The 25,861-nt window shown below is 50.1% G+C and overlaps 1 protein-coding gene and 1 long non-coding RNA gene across 6 annotated transcripts; one reads left to right on the forward strand and one right to left on the reverse strand.

Moving 5' to 3' along the window:
* Positions 1 to 339: 339 nt before the first annotated feature.
* ZBTB45 (zinc finger and BTB domain containing 45) lies at positions 340 to 5,253 on the reverse strand. Of its 5 annotated transcripts, none has more exons than XM_025270410.3 (3): positions 5,133 to 5,253; positions 1,705 to 2,983; positions 340 to 1,122 (listed from the first exon to the last, which is right to left on the reverse strand). In XM_025270410.3, the coding sequence occupies exons 2-3, from the start codon at positions 2,981 to 2,983 to the stop codon at positions 866 to 868; spliced, it is 1,536 nt and encodes a 511-aa protein (XP_025126195.1). In that variant the 5' UTR covers positions 5,133 to 5,253; the 3' UTR covers positions 340 to 865. The 5 variants fall into 5 exon arrangements, with proteins under 5 accessions (XP_025126195.1, XP_025126196.1, XP_044787752.1 ...); XM_025270411.3 differs by having other exon boundaries at positions 1,705 to 3,041; positions 5,133 to 5,215; XM_044931817.2 differs by lacking the exon at positions 5,133 to 5,253 and adding an exon at positions 4,971 to 5,125.
* Positions 5,254 to 5,311: 58 nt separating this feature from the next.
* On the forward strand, positions 5,312 to 24,699 carry LOC123330338. The gene is made up of 2 exons (XR_006546193.2): positions 5,312 to 5,443; positions 23,942 to 24,699. It is a non-coding gene; the product is annotated as an uncharacterized LOC123330338 (long non-coding RNA).
* The last annotated feature ends 1,162 nt before the right edge of the window (positions 24,700 to 25,861 follow it).

Below are 25,861 nucleotides of genomic sequence, written 5' to 3' on the forward strand. Positions count from 1 at the left end.
GAAGCCTGAAGGCCAGAGAATCTGCCCGGATGATCTCGGGGGAGGGGCCTCGAAATCTTCGTCTTGGGCGGGGGTTGGAGGGAGGAGGGGTGGGGTGGGTTGCGGCTTCCAGACCCTTGTCAGACAGGGCTGTCCGCACCCCTCTCCCCAACAGGATCGAGGGCTCTAGGGAGCCAGGCGTCTCCTACCAGAGAACAGAGGCACGAGATGGCAAAGCGACCCATCCTGCCGCGCGCCGCCCAAGGGCGCGCTACCCAGCGGGGTGCTGCCCAGGCGCACTGCACCCCAACACCCACGGCGGTCACAGACGGTGAGGCACACATGGGCCGGGGCTCGCGCTTCTGGGTTTGGACCCCACGGTCCCCAGTCCTTTATTACAGAGCAGGGCTCCCAAGGCCGGGCCTCAGTCCGTGGCGATGCCCTAGGTGCCAGATGAGGGAGGGGTGGCTCGGATCGGGGCGCTGGGGACCTCGTAGCCTGGCACGGGGTCAGAGGAGCAGCTCGCACCCCACTCCCTGGAGCCGGGGCGGCGTGAACTGGAGTCGGGACCGTGAATCCTGGGCCCGGCTCCATGGCCGAGCCCTAGGTCAGCATGGAGATGATCCAGTTCTCGGAGGCTGTAGAATCCCTGATCACGCCCAGCCGGCCCCCACCCTGAGGGCCAAGTACGCAGGAAGGGAGGAACGAAGCAGGCGGGGCTGGGGAACAGGGTGGGCAGGAGCAGGGCCTGCGCTCGGGGACAGCGCGGGCCGGCGGCGAGAAAGCGGCCAAGAGGCCGCGACAGGTGTGACGTCGGTCGTGGACGCGGCCGCCAGCGGAGCGGCGAGGCCAACCCCACGGGGCGCGGACAGGGCCCAGGCCCGCATCAGGGCGCAGGGTGCGCGGCCAGGTGGCGCTCCAGCAGCGCGCGGTGCGAGAAGACCTTGCCGCAGGCGGGGCAGGGCGCGCGCTCCGGCCGGTGGGTGCGCATGTGCACGTTCAACGAGCTTTTCTGCGTGAAGCGCTTGGCGCAGACGGCGCACTGGAAGGCGCGCACGCCAGTGTGCGTGACCATGTGCTTGAGCAGGTAGTCACGCAGCGAGAAGGATCTCCAGCACACGGCGCACTGGTGGGGCTTCTCCCCTGCGGGCGACAGGGCGGGAAGCGCGCTCAGGTCAGCTGGGAAGGGGCTTCGGGGCGCTGTGCCGGACCACGACTCCCCTCCGCACCCAGACGTGTCATTAACCTGGAATCCCTACACCTGGCAGGGACGCCCCTCTCCCAGACCCTAATGGGAACCTGTCAGTGACTCACGACTCCAACAGGTAGCTCCTAGCAGGGAAGCCGGCAGGTCTAGGACATCGTTGCCCATCGAGGCTGACCACTCAGGTCTACCCCCACCTCCAGGGACGAGACCTCCCCCCTCAAACTTCCTGGTGTCGGGCCCAGGGCCGGGCTGCCCCTCCTCCATCTCCGCCGCGCCCAGAGAGCCTTCTGAACTCTGGTCACTGGCCGCCGTTCAGGCCCAGCGGCCTCACACTGGGAAAGACCGAGGTATACGTGCCCCTCCCTGCTGGCCGGCACAGAACCCCCGGGGTTACAGAGCAGGCCGCCCCATCACCCGAATCCGAGAGGGGAACCAGGCTGTGATGACCCTTGGGTCATTGACAGTTCACGAAAGGCCTAACTCCAAATCGAGGGGCCCAGAGACCCACCCCGGCTCACCCGAGTGGATGAACATGTGCTTGGTGTAGTTTTTTCGAGAGCTGAACGTCTTGTGGCAGTGGCTGCACTCGTAGGCGGGCGGCTCGGCACCTGGGGCGCGCGCGGGAGTGGTCGAGGGGGCCACGGGGGGCGCAGCCGCTGGGGCCGGGGCCTCCCCTAGTGGCGCGCTGGGAGCTGCGTCCGACTGCAGCGCTGGGTAGAAGGCGGGCGGGGGCGCGGGGGCCGGCCCCGAGGGCGCGGGAGGGGGTTGCGCCGGCGGCCCGGGGGCTCCCAGGTGGAAGGGGAAAAGCGCCACGGGCGGCCCGGGGGTCTTCACGCCAGGTGGGCGGGGCCCCGACAGGACGCAGTCGGGAGGGGCAGGGGTCTCGGCCGGACAGCCTTCGGGGGCAGCCTGATCGCCCTCTTGCCAGGCGGAGACGTAGCCGTCGGGGAACACGTCCTCGGCGGCCGAGGTCCCCCGGAGGAAGTCCCTGCCGGGCCCGCTGTAATCCGAGAGGCCGGCGGGCACGGACGGCTCCTCCCGCGTGCCATCCGCCGCGGCGGGCAGGAAGCCCGCGGCGCAGTCGGGGAAGGCGGGGGGCGCCTGGATCTCCCCGGGGCCGCTGCCCTCGCCGTCCTCGCCGTCGGTCTCGTCGTCGGCCTCGTCGTCGTCATCGTCCGCGCCGTCGTCCGCGGTCAGCGCGGGGTCGGAGGCCGCGCTCTCCGCCTTGGCGGGCGCGGGGGGCGCGGGCAGCTGCAGGCGCGCCGGCTGGCGCTGCTTGCGCGGGTGCGCGGCGCCGGGGGGACCCGGGGGCCGAGCCGCCAGCAGGTGCCGCAGGCGGTGGCGCAGTTGCGCGGGCGCCAGCGGCGGCGGCACGGGCGCGGGCGGGGGCGCGGGAGCGCCTGGCGCGGGGGCGCGGGCGCGGGCGATGATCTGTGTGCACTCGTCTATGACCGTCTGGATGCGCAGCACCGACGCGGCGGTGAGCACCTGCAGCGCCTCGCCCTGCGCCACCACCAGCGAGCCGCTGTAGAGGAACTCGACGAGCTGGCGCACCGTCTGCGCGGGCACCACCGGTGGCACGCGGATCTCCGAGTGGCCGAGCAGCAGCTTGTCCTGGAAGAAGGGCGAGCCGGCGGCCAGCACGCAGCGGTGGGCACGCAGCGAGGCCTCTCGGATGCGGACCGTCACGTCACAGAAGTGCCCGCCCAGCCGCTGCCCGTTGAGGGTCTCGAGCAGGGACCGCGAGAAGTTCTGCAGGTGGATGTGGTGCACCGCCTCCGCCGCCGCCGCCGCCATCTGCGCGGGACGGGCGGTGTGAGCCGGGGGACCTCCCCTCAATCTGCACTGGACGGGGCTGTGGTGGGGGGGTGGGGGTGGGGCGGTCAGCCATCCCTTCAGCGGGCCGGGGGGCCGCACACGCCCAGGCCTCAGGAGCCCCAGCCCTCTCCAGTGCCCCTGGCCCCTCCAAGTCCTGGTTCCCGACCCAGCAGGACTCCGCTCCCCGCCTCCAGGACTTCTGTGGCCGCCCCCCACCCCCAGCACCTCCAGCTTTGCGGCCCTCCCGGTAGTGCTTACTGCCAGAGTGGGGAGACCCTGGGCCCGCCTCCCCTATTTTGTCCTACCGACCCCCTCTTCCACTAACTCCCATCCATGGCCTCCCCCACCTTCTCCTCCAATAGGGTGGAGAAGAGGGCAGGAGCCCCTATATAGAACACCCCCTTCCCCACCCTGCCAGCTAAGACTCCCACCACTAGGGACTTCTTTTTCATCTCCTCTTGGCAGGGCCTTCAACCTTGGAGCATCCAAGACCCTTGCAGACCCAGACCCAGAGGTCTGCTGCCTCAGAACCTGGTTACATCGAGTGTATGCGCAGGTCTTCAATGGGGTGGGGCTGGCATGAATGGCCTCTGGGTCTAAGGGTGCTCACAGTCACAAAGTGTTGAGAGAAGGTTGGGCAGTAGCCTGGCAGGTGTCCTGAGTGCACACTAAGTGGATTCAGTCGTGTCTGACTCTTTGCGACCCTATGGTCGCAGCCCACCAGGCTCCTCTATCCATGGGAAGATTCTCCAGGCAAGAATACTGGAGTGGGTTGCCATGTCCTCCTCCATGGGATCTTCCTAGCCCAGGGATGAAACCCGGGTCTCTTATGTCTCCTGTATTGGCAGGCAGGTTCTTTAGCACTAGCGCCACCTGGGAAGCCTGGCAGGTGCTGCTGGAAGGGAGGTAAATACATGGTCTAGTGGGAGACATGTCTTGCAGCCTGTGCTTCCTGGAATCTTGATGCGACCTATGGGGCACCTATGGGACCCAGGGTGTGGGTGTGGCATCTAGAGGGGCCTGTGGACTGCCCAGGGCTGTGTGATTGGTTGGGTGCAGGTGGAGTAGCAGAGACATCAGGTTCAGCATGGCTGAGAAATATGGACACTTCTTATCCAACTATAGCCTGGAAATCCCAGCACTGCCCACCCTCAGGCACCGAAAAGGGGAAGGGATTCCCAGGGATCTCTGGGAGTCTGAGAAGCTCAGCTACTTCACCGTCAAACAGGCAGCATGCTTGCTGGGCCTCAATTTCTCCTTTATCAAACGTATGAGAAACCCTGAGAAGGTCCCACTCTGCACCAGTCTGGTTTAGGTGAGGCCTCGAAATCCTCGGAGCCTGCTGGGGTCTCAGACTCATCCCCTCTGGCTCCTTACGTCCAAATCGACTTTCCTTTGCTGAGGGCCGTTCATGTTCCGTATCTGACCCCTCGGACCACTTTGCACACCTCTACAAAAGGGAAGGTTCCCCCACCTTCCGGTCTATTCCCCACCCGACAGCCAGAGGGAGCCTGTTGAGATCTATTAAGAACAGATCGGGACTCTCCTTAGCTCTGGGGTCTCCGTGGCAATTCCTTACGCAGACCAAGTCTACATGTGCCGTTACCTCTGCCGCAAGCCCCCTGCACTGGCTTTATTGGCCCGCACCTAAAGGACTTCCAGCCTGTGCCCGGGCGACGCGGGCCAAAGCCCGCGCCCCAGTCCGTGGGGACTGGCCCTTCCTTTTCCGCCCCGCGCCCCGGCAGGCTCCTGTCTCTGCAGGTGCAGCGGAGCCTCGGGCGGCTCGGAACAAAGGCCCACCTTGAGCCGCAACTCCCAGGCATCCTCGCCGCCGCCCCTTGACCCACGCCGTGCCCTCTGGTCCGAGCACCCTCTTGAGTCCCCTGCGCCATGCCTCGCGCCCCCCCGACCCCAGCAACCCGTTCTCCGATCGGCTTCGGCTGCGCCCGCTCCGGCCCGGGCCGACCTGGGTTCCCGCCTCCGCGCCCCGGCCCGCGACATGCCCCCGTCCTGCAGCGCCCCCTCACGTCTGCGACGAGCGCGCCAAGCCCAGTGCGGGCGCCCCTCCCCTGGCACGCCCCGGCCTCCCCGCCGGCCCTGCGGCAGGGGGATGCTCGCCTGACCCCACCTCCGGCTCCTCCTCAGGCACCAGGCCGGGCGGTGGCCGCCTCCAGCTCACCACCTCCGAGGCCGCACTTCCGGGCAGCGACGCCGGCGGAACTGAAGTCCGCAGATGCCGCGAAGCGGCGAACCACACGGTCAGAGCACGTTTCCGGCGTTTCCATGGAGACTAGTCGCCGCCGCCAGGTCGCACTTCCGGCCAAAGTCGCAGGGGGCCGGGGCAACCACGCAGTTTCGCCCTAGCGACGGGGCGGGGGCGGGGCCTGCGCTGTCAATCTGTAGGCCACGGCCCTCGCATGTGCTGTCGGGCGGGAGAAGGTGAGGCTGGGTGAGGGTGGGAGGGCGGTGGACTCCCAAGCCCGGGGCGGGTCCCGGCAGGTCAAAATTCCTCTTGTAGATGAGGACACCCCAGGCCTCCACCTATGTGGGCCTGGGGGCTGCGAGTGGAATGTGGGAACAGACGGGCACCACCTTACCTTGGCCCAGGGAGAAGGTGAGGCACCCGGACTCGATGCCCCTACAGGAGGCGCACCTGCCCCAGGGAGGGGTGTGAGGAGGGAATGTTCAGAGTGCTTTCAGCAGGCCACACTCCGCGCCAACGCTCAGAAAATAAAGGCGGTAGAGGCGATTAGACGGGTCTTGGCGTCTAGCTGGGAGGTGGTGAGCAGTCAGAATCCAAAGAGGCACTTTAGAGCCCAAAATCTGTCGGAAGAACTGTCCGGGCAGAGAAACAGCCTGGACCCCCGAGGACCTTGAGTTGGGCCTGGCTGTCCAGGGCCCCGGGGGAGCCAGGCCCACTGGATGTGGACCGGCCGGGCCTTAGGCTCTACTCATGGGGGCTGAAGGAAGAGGGAGGTGATGCGCAGTGGGCCCCATGCTTTGTGCGGCAGGCTCGGAGTCCAGAGTGGGAGGGGCCGACTTCTCAGCTCCAGTTTGAGGATAAGACCAGAGCCCCTGCCTCCTGCCTTAGGCAGCTACTGAGCGGCTGTGTTCAAAGCAGGGAAGGGAGCATTCCGTGGCCCAGGCCCCAAGGAAGCTAATTAAAATCCCAGTCTCATGGCCTCATTGTCCTTGTTAAGAATCTGAGTCCTTCAACAATGGCCTGCCCAACTCCCTGGATCTCTTCTGTCCAACCTCGTCCCCAGTTTTTATCACTGATCATGCTTCACTGGCTTCACAGGCCTCTTGCTGTGCCCACCTCGAGACCTGTGAGACCAGTGGCTCACCTATGTCCTGTGTCTTGACAGCTGTTGCCACTGCAACCTAAACAGGAGTGGAACTGCCAAAGCTGCCCTGGACTGCCTGATTCCACAGGATTTGGGGGCATTAAGTGAGAATTCTAATAGTTCATAGTACATAGCAGGTATAATTAAGGTTACTAATCAGCTGACTAGATAAGGAGATAGTCCTGGATTGTTTGGATGGGCCCTAGGGAATCATAAGGGTTCTTTGTTGTTGTTCAGTGGCTAAGTTGTGACTCTTTATGACCCCATGGACTCTAGCACGCCAGGCTTCCCTGTCCTTCACTATCTCCTGGAGCTTGCTCAAACTCATGTCCATTCAGTCGGTGATGTCATCCAACCATCTTGTCCTCTGACATCCCCATCTCCTCCTGCCTTCAATCTTTCCTGGCATCGGAGTCCTTTCCAATGAGTTGGCTCTTCACATCAGGTGGCCAAAGTATTGGAGCTTCAACTTCAGCCTCAGTCCTTTCAGTAAATATTCAGGGTTGATTTCCTTTGGCACTGACTTGCAGTCCAAGGGACTCTCAAGAGTCTTCTCCAGCACCACCGTTCAAAATCATCAATTCTTTGGCACTCAGCCTTCTTTATGGTGAAAATCTCACATCCATACATGAATGCTGGAAAAACTAAAGCTTTGACTATACAGACCTTTGTCAGCAAAGTGATTTATCTGCTTTTTAACACGTTGTCTAGGTTTGTCATAGTTTGTCATAAGGGTTCTTAAAGGTAGAAGAATACTCGAAGTAGGAGGACTCCAAGGTTTTGAAGGCAGAGGGCCATGTGGTGAGGAATGTGTGGGTGGTGGTAGTGGACTCTTGATTTTCAGAAGAACCGTGGGAGACAGCCAACAGGAGAACAGGGACTTCGTCCTACAGCTTCATGGAGCTGGCTTTTCTAGCAACCTGACTGAGCTGGGAAGCAGACTCTTCCCCCCAACCCAACACAGTCATACAGTTTTTGTTTTCAGTTCAGTTCAGTCACTCAGTCGTGTCCGACTCTTTGCGACCCCATGAATTGCAGCACGCCAGGCCTCCCTGTTCATCACCAACTCCCAGAGTTCACTCAGACTCACATCCATCAAGTCAGTGATGCCATCCAGCCATCTCATCCTCTGTCGTCCCCTTCTCCTCCTGCCCCCAATCCCTCCCAGCATCAGAGTCTTTTCCAATGAGTCAACTCTTCACATGAGGTGGCCAAAGTACTGGAGTTTCAGCTTTAGCATCATTCCTTCCAAAGAAATCCCAGGGCTGATCTCCTTCAGAATGGACTGGTTGGATCTCCTTGCAGTCCAAGAGACTCTCAAGAGTCTTCTCCAACACCACAGTTCAAAAGCATCAATTCTTCGGTGCTCAGCTTTCTTCACAGTCCAACTCTCACATCCATACATGACGACTGGAAAAAAAACCACAGCCTTGACTAGACGGACCTTTGTTGGCAAGGTAATGTCTTTGCTTTTCAGTGTGCTATCTAGATTGGTCATAACTTTCCTTCCAAGGAGTAAGCGTCTTTTAATTTCATGGCTGCAGTCACCATCTGCAGTGATTTTGGGGCCCCCCAAAATAAAGTCTGACACTGTTTCCCCATCTATTTCCCATGAAGTGATGGGACCAGATGCCATGATCTTCATTTTCTGAATGTTGAGTTTTAAGCCAACTTTTTCACTCTCCTCTTTCACCTTCATCAAGAGGCTTTTTAGTTCCTCTTCACTTTCTGCCATAAGGGTGGTGTCATCTGCATATCTGAGGTGATTGATATTTCTCCTGGCAATCTTGATTCCAGCTTGTGCTTCTTCCAGCCCAGCGTTTCTCATAATGTACTCTGCATATAAGCGAAATAAGCAGGGTGACAATATACAGCCTTGACGTACTCCTTTTCCTATTTGGAACCAGTCTGTTGTTCAATGTCCAGTTCCAACTGTTGCTTCCTGACCTGGATACAAATTTCTCAAGAGGCAGGTCCGGTGGTCTGGTATTCCCATCTCTTTCAGAATTTTCCACAATTTATTGTGATCCACACAGTCAAAGGCTTTGGCATAGTCAATAAAGCAGAAATAGATGTTTTTCTGGAACTCTCTTGCTTTTTCCATGATCCAGCAGATGTTGGCAATTTGGTCTCTGGTTCCTCTGCCTTTTCTAAAACCAGCTTGAACATCTGGAAGTTCACGGTTCACATATTGCTGAAGCCTGGCTTGGAGAATTTTGAGCATTACTTCACTAGCGTGTGAGATGAGTGCAGTTGTGCGGTAGTTTGAGCATTCTTTGGCATTGCCTTTCTTTGGGATTGGAATGAAAACTGACCTTTTCCAGTCCTGTGGCCACTGCTGAGTTTTCCAAATTTGCTGGCATATTGAGTGCAGCACTTTCACAACGTCATCTTTCAGGATTTGAAATAGCTCAACTGGAATTCCATCACCTCCACTAGCTTTGTTCATAGTGATGCTTCCTAAGGTCCACTTGACTTCACATTCCAGGATGTCTGGCTCCAGGTGAGTGATCACACCATTGTGATTATCTGGGTTGTGAAGATCTTTTTGTACAGTTCTTCTGTGTATTCTTGCCACCTCTTCTTAATATCTTCTGCTTCTGTTAGGTCCATACCATTTCTGTCCTTTATTGAGCCCATCTTTGCATGAAATGTTCCCTTGGTATGTCTAATATTATTGAAGAGATCTCTAGTCTTTCCCATTCTGTTGTTTTCCTCTATTTCTTTGCATTGATCGCTGAGGAAGGCTTTCTTATCTCTTCTTGCTATTCTTTGGAACTCTGCATTCAGATGCTTATATCTTTCCTTTTCTCCTTTGCTTTTCGCTTCTCTTCTTTTCACAGCTATTTGTAAGGCCTCCCCAGCCATTTTGCTTTTTTGCATTTCTTTTCCATGGGGATGATCTTGATCCCTGTCTCCTGTACAATGTCACGAACCTCCGTCCATAATTCATCAGGCACTCTATCAGATCTAGTCCCTTAAATCTATTTCTCACTTCCACTGTATAATCATAAGGGATTTGATTTAGGTCATACCTGAATGGTCTAGTGGTTTTCCCTTCTTTCTTCAATTTCAGTCTGAATTTGGCAATAAGGAGTTCATGATCTGAGCCACAGTCAGTTGCTGGTCTTGTTTTTGTTGACTGTATAGAGCTTCTCCATCTTTGGCTGCAAAGAATATAATCAATCTGATTTTGGTGTTGACCATCTGGTGATGTCCATGTGTAGAGTCTTCTCTTGTGTTGTTGGGAGAGGGTGTTTGCTATGACCAGTGCATTATCTTGGCAAAACTCTATTAGTCTTTGCCCTGCTTCATTCCGTATTCCAAGGCCAAATTTGCCTGTTACTCCAGGTGTTTCTTGACTTCCTACTTTTGCATTCCAGTCCCCTGTAATGAAAAGGACATCCTTTTGGGGTGTTAGTTCTAAAAGGTCTTGTAGGTCTTCAGAGAACCATTCAACTTCAGCTTCTTCAGCATTACTGGTTGGGGCATAGACTTGGATTACTGTGATATTGAATGGTTTGCCTTGGAAACGAACAGAGATCATTCTGTCATTTTTGAGATTGCATCCAAGTACTGCATTTCGGACTCTTTTGTTGACCATGATGGCTACTCCATTTCTTCTGAGGGATTCCTGCCCGCAGTAGTAGATATAGTGGTCATCTGAGTTAAATTCACCCATTCCAGTCCATTTCAGTTCGCTGATTCCTAGAATGTTGATGTTCTCTCTTGCCATCTCCTGTTTGACCACTTCCAATTTGCCTTGATTCATGGACCTGACATTCCAGGTTCCTATGCAATATTGCTCTTTACAGCATCGGATCTTGCTTCTATCTCCAGTCACATCCACAACTGGATATTGTTTTTGCTTTGGCTCCATCCCTTCATTCTTTCTGGAGTTATTTCTCCACTGATTTCCAGTAGCATATTGGGCACCTACTGACCTGGGGAGTTCCTCTTTCAGTATCCTATTATTTTGCCATTTCATACTGTTCATGGGGTTCTCAAGGCAAGAATACTGAAGTGGTTTGCCATTCCCTTCTCCAGTGGACCACATTCTGTCAGACCTCTCCACCATGACCTACCCGTCTTGTGTGGCCCCACGGGCATGGCTTAGTTTCATTGAGTTAGACAAAGCTGTGGTCTTAGTGTGATTAGATTGACTAGTTTTCTGTGATTATGCTTTCAGTGTGTCTGCCCTCTGATGCCCTCTTGCAACACCTACCGTCTTACTTGGGTTTCTCTTACCTTGGACGTGGGGTATCTCTTCACGGCTGCTTCAGCAAAGCGCAGCCGCTGCTCTTTACCTTGGACGAGGGGTATCTCCTCACCGCCGCCCCTTCTGACCAGGTCAGGGGCGGCGGTGAGGAGAAGTTTTGTTTTACTTAATGTTAATTATTTTTTGATTGTGCTGCATGCCTTGTGGGGTCCTCGCTCCCTGACAAGGGATGAAACCAATGCCCCCCACCGTGAGAGCACAGAGCCCTAACCACTTGGCATCTAGGGAAGTTTGCACAGTTTGTATCAGGAGTCAGAAGCCTCAGCCTCTCCTCCCAGCTCATCCAGGGAGCTCCAACTTCCTGCTGTGGCAGCCACCATCAAGGGGAAGCCCAGTGATCATGTCTCCAAGCCCAGCATTCAGGTCTCCAAGCTCAGCCCTATCCTGGTGGACATGGGCTGTGCCCGGTGTGGGATCTCACACGCTTGCAAAGTAATGCTCAAAATTCTCCAAGCCAGGCTTCAGCGGTATGTGAACCATGAATTTCCAGATGTTCAAGCTGGATTTAGAAAAGGCAGAGGAACCAGAGTTCAAATCGTCAACATCCATTGGATCATCAAAAAAGCAGGAGAGTTCCAGAAAAACATCTACCTTTGCTTTATGGACTACGTTAAAGCCTTTGACTATGTGGATCACAACAAACTGTGGGGAATTCTTCAAGAGACGGGAATACTAGACCCCCTGACCTGCCTCCTGAGAAATCTGTATGCAGGTCAAGAAGCAACAGTTAGAACCAGACATGGAACAACAGACTGGTCCCAAATTGGGAAAGGAATACATCAAGGCTGTATATTGTCACCCTGCTTATTTAACTTATATGCAGAGTACATCATGCAACATGCTGGGTTGGATGAAGCACAAGTTGGAATCAAGATTGCCAGGAGAAATATCAACAACCTCAGCTATGCAGATGACACCACCCTTATGGCAGAAAGTGAAGAAGAACTGAAGAGCCTCTTGATGAAAGTGAAAGAGGAGAGTGAAAAAGTTGGCTTAAAACTCAACATTCAGAAAACTAAGATCATAGCATCTGTTCCCATCACTTCATGGGAAATAGATGGGGAAACAATGGAAACAGTGAGAGTCTTTATTTTCTTGATCTCCAAAATCACTGCAGATGGTGACTGCAGCCATGAAATGAAAAGATGCTTCCTCCTTGGAAGAAAAGCTATGACCAACCTGGACAGGATATTAAAAAACAGAAACATTACTTTGCCAACAAAGGTCCATCCAGTCAAAGCTATGGTTTTTCCAGTAGTCATGTATGAATGTGAGAGTTGAACTACAAAGAAAGCTGAGCACTGAGGATTGGGACTTGAACCCATGATCTTTTAATTAGAATCACTTACCAGGTGTCTGGACTTTCTGAGGCTCAGGTTCTTTGTGTCTCATGACAGGAAGAATTCAGTGGGAGACAAGGAGGTAGGTAAGAGGTGGATTTATTCAGAGAGAAACACAGTCCATAGAGTGTGCGCCATGGCACAGGGTGAGTGCAGCCTCGAAATGTATGTGGTTAGCTTTTATGGGTTGGGTAATTTTATAGGCTAATGAGTAGGAGGATTATTCCAACTATTTTGGGGAAGGGGCAGAGATTTCCAGGAATCGTGTCAGTTCAGTTGCTCATTTGTGTCCAACTCTTGGTGACCCCATGGACTGCAGCACACCAGGCCTCCCTGTCCATCACCAACTCCCAGCGTTTACTCAAACTCATGTCCATCGAGTTGGTGATGTCATCCAAACATCTCATCCTCTGTCATCCCCTTCTCCTGCCTTCAATCTTTCCCAGTATCAGGGTCTTTTCCATTGAGTCAGTTCTTCTCATCAGGTGGCCAAAGTATTGGAGTTTTCACTTCAGCATCAGTCCTTCCAATGAATATTCAGGACTGATTTCCTTTAGGGTGGACTGGTTGGATCTCCTTGCAGTCCAAGAGACTCTCAAGAGTCTTCTCCAACACCACAGTTCAAAAGCATCTATTGTTCAGCGCTCAGCTTTCTTTATAGTCCAACTCTCACATCCATACATGACTACTGGAAAGACTATAGCTTTGACTAGATGGACGTTTGTTGGTAAAGTCAAGTCTCTGTTTTTCAATATGCTGTCTAGGTTGTTCATAGCTTTTCTTCCAAGAAGCAAGCATCTTTTCATTTCATGACTGCAGTCACCATCTACAGTGATTTAGGAGTCCAAGAAAATAAAGTCTCTCACAGTTTCCTCATCTATTTCCCATGAAGTGATGGTACCGGATGCCATGGTCTTAGTTTTCTGAATGTTGAGTTTTAAGCCAAATTTTTCACCCTCCTCTTTCACTTTCATCAAGAGGCTCTTCAGTTCTTCGCTTTCTGCCATAAGGGTGGTGTCATCTGCATATCTGAGGTTACTGATATTTCTCCTGGCAATCTTGATTCCAACTTGTGCTTCATCCAGCCTGGCATTTCTCACGATGTACTCTGCATATAAGTTAAATAAGCAGCATGACAATATACGGCCCTAATGTACCCCTTTTCCAATTTAGAAAATAGAACCAGTCTATTTTTCCATGTCCGGTTCTAATTGTTGCTTCTTGAGCTGCATGCAGATTTCTCAGGAAACAGGTCAGGGGGTCTGGTATTCCCATCTCTTGAAGAATTTCCCACATTTTATTGTTATCCACACAGTCAAAGGCTTTGATGTAGTTCATAAAGCAGAAGTAGATGTTTTTCTGGAACTCTCTTGCTTTTTTGATGATCCAAGGGATGTTGGCAATTTGACCTCTGGTTCCTCTGCCTTTTCTAAATCCAGCTTGAACACCTGGAATTGTGTCAATGCCAACTTTTTGGTTCTTGATGATCCCCTTGGAACTGTCATGGTGTCTCTGGGTGTGTCAGCTTGCTAATGTGTTATAATACTCATCTGTTGCAATACTAATGTGTTACAATACTCATGTATTACACTGAGTAATATACTAAGGATCAGGAACTAGTCAAGTTGCCTTGTCTGCCATTTTGGACACATTCATTTGGTTCTAACCGGTTTAAGTTCTGCCCTCGGGCTATGTTACTCTTTCAATAGGTGTGCCCTTTCCCCTTCCCTCCAGTTTCACCACTGTTGCTTCCCCAAGGTCAACGCACCTGGGTCCCCTACTGGGCCCTTGGATTAATTTCCAAAGTTAAAAAAAGAAAACAAGAAGCACAGAAAACAATAGAACACACACTGAAGCACTCACATTCTCAAGCTACCAAGTATTCTTGTCTTCTCTTTATTTTTTGTTCTATTTTTAATAAACTAAAAAACTTTTTTCAAGTAAAAATAAAAATTTTTTAAAAGTAAACTGAAAGTTTCTCAGTTGTATCTGATTCTTTGTGACCCCATGGATTATACAGTCCGTGGAATTCTCCAGGCCAGAATACTGGAGTGGGTGGTATTTCCCTTCTCCAGGGGATCTTCCCAACCCAGGGATCGAACCCAGGTCTCTTGCATGGCAGGTGGATTTTTTACCAGCTGAGCCACAAGGGAAGCCCTACAAAGAGTTATGAGGGAAGCCTTTAAAATAAAGCTTGTAGGTAATGGGAAAGCCACTGGACTTGTCACACCTAGGTAAATCTGTCCTGATGGCCTCCTGTTCCACCCTTGGGTTAACGCATCCCTTGAGGCTAGGTTAAAATGCTTGTTTTAACCAATGTTCCTCAGTGACTTCCCCTCCCTTCCATTGCTCCTCCTTGACCTGGGGCTGGAAGTTCCTGGCACCCTAACACAGGGACCCAGTGTCAATCTTTCCTACCTCTGAACACCAGTCTCTGATAAATTCTCCATGTCATGTGCACATATGACCCAGTCATTTTTAGTCAATTTACCGTTCTGTGGCTCAGCTGGTAAAGAATCCGCCTGAAATGCGGGAGACCTGGGTTCGATCCCTGGGTTGGGAAGATCCCCTGGAGAAGGGAATGGCTACCCACTCCAGTATTCTGGCCTGGAGAATTCCATGAACTGTATAGTCCATGGGGTCGCAAAGAGTACACAGTTGAGCGACTTTCACTTGCACTTTCTTTAGCATCCTCCTGCTTTAGAACATTTCTCTCACCTCCACTGAGATCCCTCCATCCTTGCATGTGAGTCTCTGATCTCACCCCTGTTCCAGGCAACTGCAGATCTAACATCCCTGTAGACTTGCCTGTGCTGGACATTTCATAGCAGTGAAACTGCACCATATGAGGTTGCCATAGCTTTGGTTGGGCTGCTGTGCCCGCCACCCAGATGTTGTGAATTTTGTCTTGTTGGATTGTTCCTTGTTTTCCTTACAGAAGCTGTGCCCTTGGCCTCAGGTCTGAGGAGCACTTCCCTGCTAACATGGGTGACTGCTGCTGAACCCCCAGGCTTGCACTTCCAGCCTATCTTCCTGCTATGTCCATGGAGGCTGAGGCCCACTGAGCCCTCCTCCCCTCCACTCTGCCCATTTCATGTTTAAGATGCTGGCTAACTCTTCTCTTTCTGTTTTATTTTCATTTTAGTTTTCTTGAAGTATAGTTGGTTTATAATGTGTTAATTTCTGGCGTTCAGCCCAGTGATCCAGTTACACATGTATACATTTTTTAAATATTCTTTTCCATTATGGTTTAATCGCAGGATATAGAATATAGTTCCCTGTGTAGGACCTTGTTGTTTGCTGCTGATTGCTGATTTAGTTGCTCAGTCATTTCTGACTCTTTCCAACCCCATGGACTGTAGCCCACCAGACTCCTCTGTCTATAGGATTCCCCAGGCAAGAATACTGAAGTGAGTTGCCATTTTCTTCTCCAGGGGATCTTCCCGACCCAAGGACCGAACTCACGTCTCCTGCATTGGCAGGTGGATTCTTTACCAGTGAGCCACCTGGGAAGCTCACCTTGTTGTTTATCCATCCTATATGTACTAGTTTGCGTCTGCCAGTGCAGGAGACACAAGTTTGGTCCTTGCCTCTCCTACCCTTTGCAACCGCAAGTCTGTCCTCTGTGTCTGTGTATCTGTTTCTGTTCATAGATAGGTTCATTGCGTCATGTTTTGGCTTCCATATATAAATGATATCATATGGTATTTGTCTTTCTCTGGTTTACTTCACTTATTACGATAATTCCTAGGTCCATTCATGTTGCTGCAAATGGTATTATTCCATTCCTTTTTTATGGTCAAGTAATATTCCATTATATATATGTATTACATCTTCTTTAGCCATTTATATCAACAGCCATTTAGATTGTTTCCATGTCTCAGCTATTGTAAATAGTGCTTCTGTGACCTCTAGAGTGCATATATCTGTTTTTTGTTTTTTTTTTTTTTTCCGGCTGTGTGGCATGTGGGATCAAACCTTGCCCCCTGCAGTGGAAGCATGGAATCGTAACCACTGGGCAACCAGAAGATACCTGTGTATGTCTTTTTGATTTATGGTTTTGTTCAGATATATGCCCAAGAGTGAGACTGCTGGATCACATGGCAACTCTGTTTTTAGTTTTTTATGGGACCTTCATACTGTTCTCCATAGTGGCTGCACCAACTTGCATTTCCACCAACAGTGTAGGAGGGTTTCCTTTTCTCCTCACCCTCTCCAGCGTTTATTATTTGCAGACTTTCTAATGATGGCCATTCTGCTGCTGTGAGGTGATACCTCACTGTAGTTTTCATTTGCAGTTCTCTAATAATTAGCCATGTTGAGCATCTTCCTGTGCCTGCCGGCCATCTGTATGTCTTTGGTTAATTCTTTTAACTTTAGGATTCATCTTTTAAAAACGAGGATGGTTTCTTCGCTGCCTGTCTTCGGAAGCTTCCTTACTTCTTAGCGTGTCTCCTCCACATCCCCACGTCACCGTTTGTCCACAGACAGCCCTGAAGGCTGGCTTGTCCCTGCCTGGGACCCACTCAGGATTGCTTAGGTCCTTTGCTCCCTACTGACCTGGAAGCCTCACCTCTTCTTTTGAAATAAAGGTGATTCACATAACACAAAAAGTAACCATTTTAGAGTGAACAATTCAGTGGATTTTAATATAGTTGCAGTGTTGCATAATCACACCTCCATTTAATTCCAGAATATTTTCCTCCAATAGCTCTCGATTTTCCCCTCTCTCCAGCCCCTGGCAATGAATAATCTCTGCTGTATGTTTCTGTGAATTTGCATATTCTGGATATTTCACGTAAATGACATTATATTATATGTTGTCTTTCGTATCTGAGTTTTTTCACTTAGCATAATGTTTTCAAGGTTCATGTTTGCTGGAGCACATACTAGTGCCTTGTTGTTTCTTTTTATGGTTATGACTCCATTGTATGAAAATACCACGTTTATCTATCCATTCATCATTCGGTGGACATTTGGGTTGTTTCCACCTCTGACCATTGTGAATCATGCTGCTGTGGACAGTGCTCTACCAGGATTTGTTTGAACACCGTTTTCAGTTCCTTTGGATGCATACGTAGTTCACTGCTGGATCAAAGTGCTAAGTCGATCTTTAGCCATTTGAAGAAATGCCCAATTTTTTCCCAGGGTGACTACACTACTTTACATTCCCACCAGCAAGGCAGGAGGGTTCCAATTTCTCCATATCCCTGCCAATACTGTTATTTTCATAGAAAGAAATGTTTGTTTTATTCATTATTTATTTGGCAGCACTGGGTGTTAGTTGGGGCATGTGGGATCTAGTTCCCTGACCAGAGGTTGAACCCAGGCTCCGTGCATTGGGAGTTCGGAGTGTTAGCCACTGGCCTACCAGGGAAGCTCTTATTTTAATTGTTTTTTTAAACCATCCCAAGTGGGTGTGAATCAGTATCTCACCATGGTTTGACTCGTGTTTCTCTAATGACTAATGATGTTGAATGTCTTTTCATGTGCTTATTCTCCAAGCCCATTTGTATATCTTCTTTGGACCTTCTCTCCTTTTTCAACAGTTGTATTGAAGTATAATTTATATGCCATAAAGTACACCCATAGCACATATGCTTCATATTGTGCAGCCATTGCCACAATCCAGTTTTAAAACATTTCTCTCTACCTAGAAGCTTCTTTCACGGGAATTCCCTGGCAGTCCTGTGATTAAGATACCCTACTTCCACTGCAGGGGTCATGGGTTCAATCCCTAGTCAGGGAACTAAGATCAGGGTGCCTCACTGTGTGGCTAAAAAAAAGTAGATAACAGGAGAAACTTCCTTGTGCAGTCTGTGTCCATTTCCGCTCCAGCCCCAGCTAGTCGCTGCTCTGGGCGTCTGGCTGGAGGTTTACAGCCCCCTCAATGAGGATGGGTGGGGACAGTGGATTCTGGCTTCTGGCAGGACCTGCCCCATCCAGATGGCCTCTCTCCCTGCCTCCAACACCCCCTTCAGCTCCCATGGATGGAAAATGTGATTTAAAGACTTGCTGGGCTTCGGGCCAAATGTTGTTGGCTGGAACCCCTCACAGCTGGCAGGATATGAGTGCTATCGCGTCCCATGTAGGTTCTTCTGCTGCTGCTCCTAAGGGGGCGCAGTGGCGGCTAGCTCCTCTCAGTCACGTCCCCACTGCTGTTCACCTTGCAGTGTATACGGCATGTATTCGGGCCTGCTCCAGACTCATTACCGCCTGGGAAATGATGTTTTCTGAATTCTAGCATTTAATTATCTCATCAAGGACTGGGACCATGTGTTGCCCTGAAACACAGTTTCCTTTAGGAAGACAGCATCAGTCTGCATTCTCAGTGAGGAGATGCTGTAGAAGCAGCACCATGTGGTGGCAGATGGCCCTGTTTTTCTGACTCTTTTTTTAAAAAAATTTTAAGCTATAACATTTTCAGAAAGACTTTTATTCGCTTTGCTGCTGCTGCTGCTGCTAAGTCGCTTCAGTCGTGTCCGACTCTGTGCGACCCCATAGACGGCAGCCCACCAGGCTCCCCCGTCCCTGGGATTCTCCAGGCAAGAACACTGGAGTGGGTTGCCATTTCCTCTCCAATGCATGAAAATGAAAAGTGAAAATGAAGTCGCTCAGTCGTGTCCGACTCTTTGTGACCCCACGGACTGTAGCCTACCAGGCTCCTCCGTCCATGGGATTTTTCAGGCAAGAGTACTGGAGTGGGGTGCCACGCACAACAGTAAGAAGTATACATTACACACATTGTTGTTTTAGTTGCTAAGTCGTGTCCGACTCTTTGTGACCTCCATGGACTATAGCCGACCAGGGTCCTTTGTCCATGGGATTCTTCAGGCAAGAATAATGGACTGTGTTGCCATTTTCTTCTCCAGGTGACTCTTCTTTTTTGAGAACACTTGGGCCTCCCTGGTAGATCAGCTGGTAAAGACTCTGCCTGCAATGCAGGAGACCCTGGTCCGATTCCTGGGTTCTGGAAGATCTGCTGGAGAAGGGATAGGCTACCCACTGGTAAAAAATCCACCTGCAATGTGGGAGACCTGGGTTCGATCCCTGGGCTGGGAAGATCCCCTGGCGAAGGGAATGGCTGCCCACTCCAGTATTCTGGCCTGGGGAATTCCATGGACCATATAGTCCATGGGGTCGCAAAGAGTCAGACATGACTAAGTGACTTTCACTTAACTGTGGATAGGGTGGATTCATTGTGTGTCAGTCAGTCAATGACAGTGGTTGGTTGTTTTGATGCGCGAGTCCTATCATTAGGTTTGGCTTCTGTGTCGTCTTAACAGCTTCCAGTCATCCTCTGGGTGCTCCACACGTGTGCTTCCACTGCAGGAGCACAGATTCCATCTCTGGTTGGGGAACTAAGTTCCCTCATGTCCCATGACACGGCCAAAAAATAGAGAAAAATAAATAAATACACATAACCAAGTTCTCCAAGCTCACCTGGAGCTTTCCCTGAAATCCTTTGTCCCAGGACCCCTGGTTCCTAACTGCAGAGAAAGAGCTAAAGCTGTGGGCTCTGGATATCTCCTATCTTTTCCCTCCCTGCCCTCCCTGGGGGCCAGAAATTCCCCAGGACTGTCGGAGCCTGGACGACATGGTCTACGCGCTGGGATCGGTTTTTCCATCTGTGAAATGGGGGCTGCAGTAGGCAGAAGGGTGCCCCCAAAGATCTATATGACGTAATCCTCGGAAACCATAAGTGTTACCTCATCAGGAAAGAGGATCTTGGAAATTGTGATTAGGGACCTGGGATTGGGGAAATTATTTTGAGTTATTTGGGTGGACTCTAAATATTAATTCACATACACTTTTATGAGAGTGAGGCAGAGGGAAGTTTGTCATCTGTCTTAGTCGGTTCTAGGTACAAAAACAAAATAGTAATACTATAGACCAAGGCCATAAATTTGTTTCTCACAATTCTGGAGGCTGAGAAATTGAAAAACAAGATGCCCACAAGGTAGGTTTCATTCTGAGGCCCCTTCTCTTGGCTTGAAGGAGGCTGCTGTATGGCTTTATGGTCACATGACCTCTTCACGGTGATCACAGCAAGCTGTCTGGTGTCCTTCCCCCCACCTTTTTAAAAAAAATTGGTTTTGGCCACTCCTTGTGGCTTGTAAAATCTCAGTGCCCTGACCAAGAATTGAACTGGGACCACGGCAGTGGAAGCCCAGAATTCTAACCACTAGGACACCAGGGAACTCCCTGGTGTGTCTTCTTAACTGGACACTTAATAGGATGCAGGTCCATAACATTGTACAGAAGGCAGTGACCAAAACCATCCCTAAAAAATAAATGCAAGAAGTTAAAGTTGTTGTCTGAAGAGGCTTTACAAATAGCTGAGAAAAGAAGGGAAGCGAAAGGCAAGGGAGATAGGGAAAGATATACCCAAATGAATGCAGAGTTCCAGAGAATAGCAAGGAGAGATAAGAAAGCCTTCTTAAGTGAATAACAATTCAAAGAAATAGAGGAAAACAATAGAATGGTAAAGACTAAAGATCTCTTCAGGAAAATTGGAGATAATCAAGGGAACATTTCATGCAAGGATGGGCACGATAAAGGACAGAAATGGTATGGACCTAACAAGCAGAAGAGAAAAAGGAGAGGTGGCAAGATAACACAGAACTATCTGAAAAAGATCTCAATGATACAGATAACCATGATGGTGTGGTCACTCACCTAGAGCCAGACATCCTGGAGTGTGAAGTCAAGTGGGCCTTAGGAAGAATTACTACAAACAAAGCTAATGGAGGTGATGGAATTCCAGCTGAGCTATTTCAAATCCTAAAAGATGATGCTGTTGAAGTACTTCACTCAATATGTCAGCAAATTTGGGAAACTCAGCAGTGGCTATAGAGCTAGAAAAGGTCAGTTTTCATTCCATTCCCAAAGAAGAGCAATGCCAAAGAATGTTCAAACTACTGCATGACTGCGCTTATTTCAAATGCTCACAAGGTAATGTTCAAAATCCTTCAAGCTAGGTTTCAGCAGTACGTGAATCTAGAACTTCCAGATGTACAAACTGGGTTTGGAAAAGGTAGAGGAACCAGAGATCAAATTGCCAACATTTGTTGGATCATTGAGAAAGTAAGAGAGTTCCAGAAAAATACCTGCTTCATTGACTATGCTAAAGCCTTTGACTGTGTGGATCACAACAAACTGTGGAAAATTCTTAAAAAGATGGGACTATCAGACCACTTTACCTGTATCCTGGGAAACATGTGTGCAGGTCAAGAAGAAACAGCCAGACATGGAACAATAGACTTTCCAAATTAGGAAAGGGGTATGACAAGGCTGTATATTGTCACTCTGCTTATTTAACTTATATGCAGAGTACATCATGCGAAATGCCAGGCTGGATGAATTATAAGCTGGAATCAAGATTGCTGGGACACATATCAACAACTTCAGGTACGGAGATGATATTTGGAATGACAGACTAATTACAGCTCAAGCAGACAGATCCTCTCTTAAACAGGCAGCAGGTAGGACACTTCTGAGACATGGGAGCTGACTGACACTGAAGGACTGACCATAATCCCTTTTTTGTTGTTCAGTTGCTAAGTCGGGTCTAACTCTGCGATCCCATGAACTGTAGCATGCCAGGCTTCCCTGTCCTTCACCATCTCCGGGAGTTTGCTCAAACTCATGTCCCTTGAGTCAGTGATGTTATCCAACCAGCTCATCTTCTGTTGCGCCCTTCTCCTGCCCTCAATTTTTCCCAGCATCAAGGTCTTTTCCAGTGAGTCGGCTCTTTGCATCAGGTGGCCAAAGTATCGGAGCTTCAGTTTCAGCCTCAGTCCTTCCAATGAATATTCAGGACTGATTTCCTTTAGAATTGCCTGGTTTGATCTTGCAGTCCAAGGGATTCTCAAGAGTCTTCTCCAGCACCATAATTCAAAACATTAGTTCTTCATAGCCCAGCCTTCTTTATGGTCCAACATCTGTACATGACTACTGGGAAAACCAGGAAAACCATAGCTTTGCCTATATGGACCTTTGTCAGCAAAGTGTTTTTTTTGCTTTTAATAAGCTGTCTAGGTTTGTCATGGGCTTCCCTGGACCTCAGTTGGTAAAGGATTCACCTGTAATGCAGGAGACCCCGGTTGGATTCCTGGGTCAGGAAGATCCCCTGGAGAAGGGGTAGACTACCCACTCCAGTATTCTTGGGCTTCCCTGGTGGCTCAGACCAGAAAGAATCTGCCTGCAATGCGGGAGATCTGGGTTCAATCCCTGGATTGGGAGGATCCCCTGGAAGAAGGCATGGCAACCCACTCCAGTGTTCTTGCCTGAAGAATCCCCGTGGACAAAGAAGCCTGGAGGGCTACAGTTCATGCTGTCTCAGAGTTGGACACGACTGAGTGACTGATACTTTTACACTTTCATTTTCAGGTTTGTCATAGCTTTTCTTCCAAGAAGCAATTGTCTTTTAATTTCATGGCTGCAGTCACCATCCACAATGATTTTGGGGGCCAAGAGAAAAAAAACTTGATTCTGCCTTTCTCCTTTTTATATCCCTTATCTTCTCCTCTTGGTTCTGCCCTGTGCAAAAATGCAAAGAGGCATATGCTCAAGGCCAATCAGGGAAGGGGGCGTGACTGGGCTCATGCAAAATAGAGGTTTTTACATATTCATATAGGTGGGAGTGGACTGAGCACTTACAGGCTCTATTGCACATGTCTTTCCCATAATTCAGTCTGTTATAATCAGATGTATGTATGTGTAGAATATTTATGAGCCCTTAAGGTACTCCTAGCTGCCTAAGGTTACTTGAGGACACAGCTGTGCATCAAGGGTGCTTTTGCCAGAGTGGGAGAAACCTCAGTGGTTAGTTTGTATCCACTCACTGTGTGCTGATGGCGCCTGTGCAGGAGCTGGAAAAGCCTGTGGTTATTACTATTTTTTTTTTTTTTTTCTGTTATTTATTTAATTTTTTTGTTTAAAATTTCTTTTTTAAAAAATTTATTTTTTTTACTTTACAATATTGTATTGGTTTTGCCATACATGTGGTTATTTTTGTAACATATCTGTGAGATCTCCTGGGTGTGTCTGGGATGGGGTTTAGCGATCAGCTTGCATGGTTTTTGGCTAGGCCATTCCTAGTTGCTGATGCCTAACTTCCTACATAACAATACAGTGATACAGCTCTTAATGGCACAAAGTGAAGAGGAACTTAAAAGCCTCTTGATGAGGATGAAAGAGGAGAATGAAAAAGCAGGCTTCAAACTCAACATTCAAAAAACTAAGATCATGGCATCCAGTCCCATCACTTCATGACAAATAGAAGGGGAAAAACCGCAAACAGTGACAGACTTTATTTTCTTGGGCTCCAAAATCACTGTGGATGAAGTTAAAAAATCCTTGCTCCTTGGGGGAAAAGCTATGACAAAGCTAGACAGCGAGAGATTTGGACCATAAAGAAGGCTGAGTGCCAAAGAATTGGTGCTTTGAAATTCTAGGGTGGGGGAAGACTCTTGAGAGTCCCTTGGACTGCAAGGAGATCAAACCAGCCAATTCTCAAGGAAATCAACCCTGAATATTCATTGGAAGGACCAGTGCTGAAGCTGAAGCTCCCATACTTTGGCCACCTGATTGTAAGAGCCAACTCATTGGAAAAGACCCTTCTGTATTTTGCTATCAGAGCTGGTTACCATGGATGCTCACTGTACATGTGATGTGTATGCTTTTCTCTACATATCATAAGGCTCCATGAAAAGGTTTAAAAGTTCACAGAAACAGAAAACAGATCAGTTGTTGCCACTGGCTGGTTGAAGCAGGAACGGAGAGAGTGCTGACGGATTCAGAGTTTCCTTTTGGGGTGATGAAACTGTTCTGGAATTAGATGAATTGGTGATTGTACAACATTGTGAATGTATGAAATGGCATTGATTTCACTCTTCAAAATAGATAAATTGATGGGTGTGATATGTGAATTTTAACACAGTGTTTTTTTTTTTTTTTTTTTAAAAAGGTTTAAAAAGTAATAGAAGGGGCTTCCCTGGTGGCTCAGTGGTAAAGAATCTGCCTGCCAATGCAGAAGACACTGGTTTGATCCCTGGTCCTGGATGATCCCACATCCTATGGAGCAACTTAGCCTGTGTGCCACAACTATTGAGACTGTGCTCTGGAATAAAAGTCACAGCACTGAAAAGCCGAGTGCCACAATGGGAGAGTAGTCCCCGCTTGCAGCAACTAGAAAAACTCCCCACACAGCAATGAAGACTCAGTACAGCCAAAAATAAATAGGTAAGTTTAGCGACCCCATGGACTGCAGCCCACCAGGCTCCTCCGTCCATGGGATTTTCCAGGCAAGAGTACCGGAGTGGGGTGCCATGGCCTTCTCCGTTTTAAAAAGTAATAGACCTCAAACCTCATCTTGTAGCCTACAGAACTGGCATCATCTTCAAGCAGTTGTCCTTTTACTCACTGAGTGCCCTCTGTGTAGCAGGCCCCAGGTGAGATGCAGCAGACAGGGCGGTGATGTAAACAGTTTGGACCTCATGTCTTTGTGATTCTCTCATGTTGAAACGTGAAAGAAGAGGAGTCAGAAAGAGAGGTAGGAGAACGTTTTGGGCAGAAGGAAAAGCAAGTGCAAAGGCTATGAGGTGGGAACAAATGGGTCAGCCTGTGTGGTTGGAGCTGAGTGTTGAGATCAGAGGTCAGAAGGGACAGACTCATCAAAGTGTGATTGTTATATGCATGGTAAAATACATAAGATTGCTATTTCGACTCTTTTTATGTATATGATTCAGTGGCATAAAGTACATTGATGATGTGCAACTATTACAACTGTCTTGTTCCCAAATGGAACCTGTGAAGATGGAGAAAGAGATCGGCGTGATCCTGCTACAAGACTTCCCCAGGAAGTGGCTTTGGGGGTAATACCCGAAGGTTGGAGGTTGAGTCCTGTGCAAGCATGGAGTTTGGCAAGTGAAGAGGCAGTAAGGATGGCTGTTTGCAGGCAGGTATGCTGTCTGCAAAGCCAGAATATAGACAATTTCTAGTGGTCCAGATTGGAAAGGGTGAGATGCTGTAGACGGTGGCAAAGAACACAGGGGTTAAGGGTATAATGTGACACCAGCTTACTGGGGAGTAAGATCATGCCCTGCCATACTCTTCTGGACAGGCTGGCTCCTCAGGGAGGACTCAGAGGCAGGTTCTGGCCTGGCCTTGCCCTCCTGCAAGCCCACTTGTCTCCACCATCACGCTTCCCCCAGTTTGTCTGAGCCTGATTTCCACTCGAATCTGCCTCCACTGATGCTATTCTGAAAGAATTGCCTTGCCGGAGTCTAGTGAAGGGACAGTAACCGGGGCAACTGCAGGACCCAACCTGTCCAGCAATTTCTAGGCACTTCCCACCTCTCTGGTCACTGCTCCCTCAGTGCCTGCCTGCCTCAGGGCCTGTGCACTTGCTTCTGCCTGAACTGTTCTGTGCTGTTGGAGGAGACTCTAGAGAGTCCCTTGGACTGCAAGGAGATCCAACCAGTCCATCCTAAAGGAGATCAGTCCTGAGTGTTCATTGGAAGGACTGATGTTGAAGCTGAGACTCCAATACTTTGGCCACCTGATGAGAAGAGCTGACTCATTTGAAAAGACCCTGATGCTGGAAAAGATTGAGGACAGGAGGAGAAGGGGACGACAGAGGATGAGATGGTTGCATGGCATCACCGACTCAATGGACATGAGTTTGGGTGAACTGCGGGAGTTGGTGATGGACAGGGAGCCCTGACATGCTGCGTTTCATGGGGTCGAACGAGTCGGACACGACTGAGTGACTGAACTGTTCTTCCCCTAACTGTTAGGGCCAGCCCTGAGTCCCACACTCTTGACCATCACCTACGTATTTTGACTATTGGGCCAGGATAGGTATGGCTCATCCCTACCCCACGCA

Source organism: Bubalus bubalis, chromosome 18, assembly GCF_019923935.1.
Source record: "Bubalus bubalis isolate 160015118507 breed Murrah chromosome 18, NDDB_SH_1, whole genome shotgun sequence".
In the NCBI taxonomy this organism is placed as follows: domain Eukaryota; kingdom Metazoa; phylum Chordata; class Mammalia; order Artiodactyla; family Bovidae; genus Bubalus; species Bubalus bubalis.

Bases quoted from the DNA above. Each gene is read 5' to 3' on its own strand.
- ZBTB45 (XM_044931816.2), bottom strand. From the start codon at position 4,896: ATGGCGCAGGGGACTCAAGAGGGTGCTCGGACCAGAGGGCACGGCGTG. The intron at 3,042-4,804 runs GTGGGCCTTTGT...CCCCCACCACAG, and splicing joins CCTGGGAGTTGCGGCTCAAG to CCCCGTCCAGTGCAGATTGA. The intron at 1,123-1,704 runs GTGAGCCGGGGT...TGTCGCCCGCAG, and splicing joins GCACATGTTCATCCACTCGG to GGGAGAAGCCCCACCAGTGC.